Raw genomic sequence first — 1721 nt, forward strand, 5'->3', positions numbered from 1 at the left:
TGGGGTTGCAACTCCAAATTATCCTGATCCCCTTTGAGGTGCTGCCTGGAAAAAGCTGAAAGGTCTCTGGAGAAGCAGAGCAGTGCCCTTGCCCAGAAGGCACCACGGTGGAGATGTTCAGATGGAATAAGATGTTTTAAGCTAACAAAAGTAAACAGCCATTTGAAGATGGGAATGGATGTGAGGAGGGTGCATTCCTGTGTTTATGCTCCGTTTACTCACACGGCGCATTTCTGCAAGTGCTGAGACCTCAGTTCCTACAGAGGCCAAGTAGCCTGAGAGCGTCTGGAGAAAAAAGGACAGAGGAACAGGAGGAGCTGAAGGCTCCAGGAAGAAAGACAGCCCCCCCCCCCCAGAAAAGGGACTGGGAAGAGTCCCACCAGGAGAAGGGTTAAGAGTCGTCTGTGAATTCATTCAAACAAGCCACCCTCACACCTCAGTAGGGGGTCTTGGTAGCAGCTTTCCCAGAGGGGATTGTGGGTTAGTCAATGGAACAAGAAGCCACTGAGAGTAAGAAATGGAACTCCCTTCAGCACACACCCAGGGCCTGACCCAACTCTAAAGAATTTCTTGGGAGTGGGAAGAGGCACCAAATTGTAGTGGGGAGATGGCCCACCACCACATTTTTAAGCTTAAAGGCTTTTCTTGCTGTTAACCAAGCCTCAGCTGGTTAATCCTAGAGAGTGGGGTCAAAACCTTGGACGACAGCAAGGGGTTTCCAGGGAGGGCCAGGCAGGAGGGCTGGATTCAGCTCCAGGACCCAAGACACACCTCTCCCTGGCTCACAGCCACCAGAATGAAGGGATCTCTTACCAAATCCCCAGCTGGCAGCATCAAAGAGAGCGCTGAGTCCGTAGTGCCAAGGAGATGCCATGTTTCACATACCTGCATGTGCATGAGAGACAGGGGGCCCAGTGGGTGACTGGGGACTCACCTGGACAGGCCTGGTCCTTTCTGCTGGGGGAATCATGTCTGGAAGCAGCACCTGCGGCGGGTCAATGCCTTTGCTGACCTTCTGTTGAATGAGGTGCATGGCAAGAGCAAACTGATCTTTGTTCAGCTTCCCCATCTGCCGAGTATCAGCCAAGGCCCTGCCAGGAAGGAAGCAGCCATCAGACAGTCAGGCCAGCCCACAAGAGGGGCCACCAGCTGTGCACATTAGCAATTTATTTATTTATCTATATCCTGCTTTTCTCACAATACTGGACCCAAAACTGACCAAAGCAATGTACGGATATAGTACAGTGGTACCCCGGGTTACGAAAGTAATCCGTTCCGCGGAGCCCTTCGTAACACAAAATCTTTCGCAAGCCGAAATTGCCATAGGCGCTAGCGCTGGAAGCCGCGATTCCGTGTGAAAAAGCGCCGAAAAGCACCAAATTTTTTTTCGTAACCCGAAACAGTTTTTTCTAATGGATTTTTTTTGTAACCCGGAAATTTCGTAAGGCGGTGATTTCGTATCCCGGGGTACCACTGTATATCTTGATTTCAGTAAAGCCTTTGACAAGGTTTCTCACGACATTCTTGCAAACTAGCTTGTAAAATGTGGGCTAGACAAGGTAACTGTTACATGGATTTGTAACTGGTTGACCAGCCAAACCCCAAGGATGGTCAACAATGGCTCCTTTTCATCCTGGAGAGAAATTACCAGTGGGGTCCCACAGAGCTCTGTTCTGGGGCCAGTGCTATTCAACATCTTTATCAATGACCTGGATGACAGA

At 50.1% G+C, this 1721-nt stretch overlaps 1 protein-coding gene across 1 annotated transcript; it reads right to left on the bottom strand.

Annotated features, from left to right (window-relative positions):
- Positions 1-7: 7 nt before the first annotated feature.
- On the bottom strand, positions 8-1280 carry LOC121918567 (epidermal growth factor receptor substrate 15-like 1). Its single transcript, XM_042444591.1, has 2 exons — positions 935-1280; positions 8-285 (listed from the first exon to the last, which is right to left on the bottom strand). The coding sequence occupies exons 1-2, from the start codon at positions 1067-1069 to the stop codon at positions 142-144; spliced, it is 279 nt and encodes a 92-aa protein (XP_042300525.1). The 5' UTR covers positions 1070-1280; the 3' UTR covers positions 8-141.
- Between the last annotated feature and the right edge of the window lie 441 nt (positions 1281-1721).

Source organism: Sceloporus undulatus, unplaced genomic scaffold (assembly GCF_019175285.1).
Source record: "Sceloporus undulatus isolate JIND9_A2432 ecotype Alabama unplaced genomic scaffold, SceUnd_v1.1 scaffold_17176, whole genome shotgun sequence".
Lineage (NCBI taxonomy): Eukaryota > Metazoa > Chordata > Lepidosauria > Squamata > Phrynosomatidae > Sceloporus > Sceloporus undulatus.

Bases quoted from the DNA above. Each gene is read 5' to 3' on its own strand.
- LOC121918567 (XM_042444591.1), bottom strand. From the start codon at position 1,069: ATGGGGAAGCTGAACAAAGATCAGTTTGCTCTTGCCATGCACCTCATT. The intron at 286-934 runs GTGAGTCCCCAG...TTTTTTCTCCAG, and splicing joins AAAGGACCAGGCCTGTCCAG to ACGCTCTCAGGCTACTTGGC.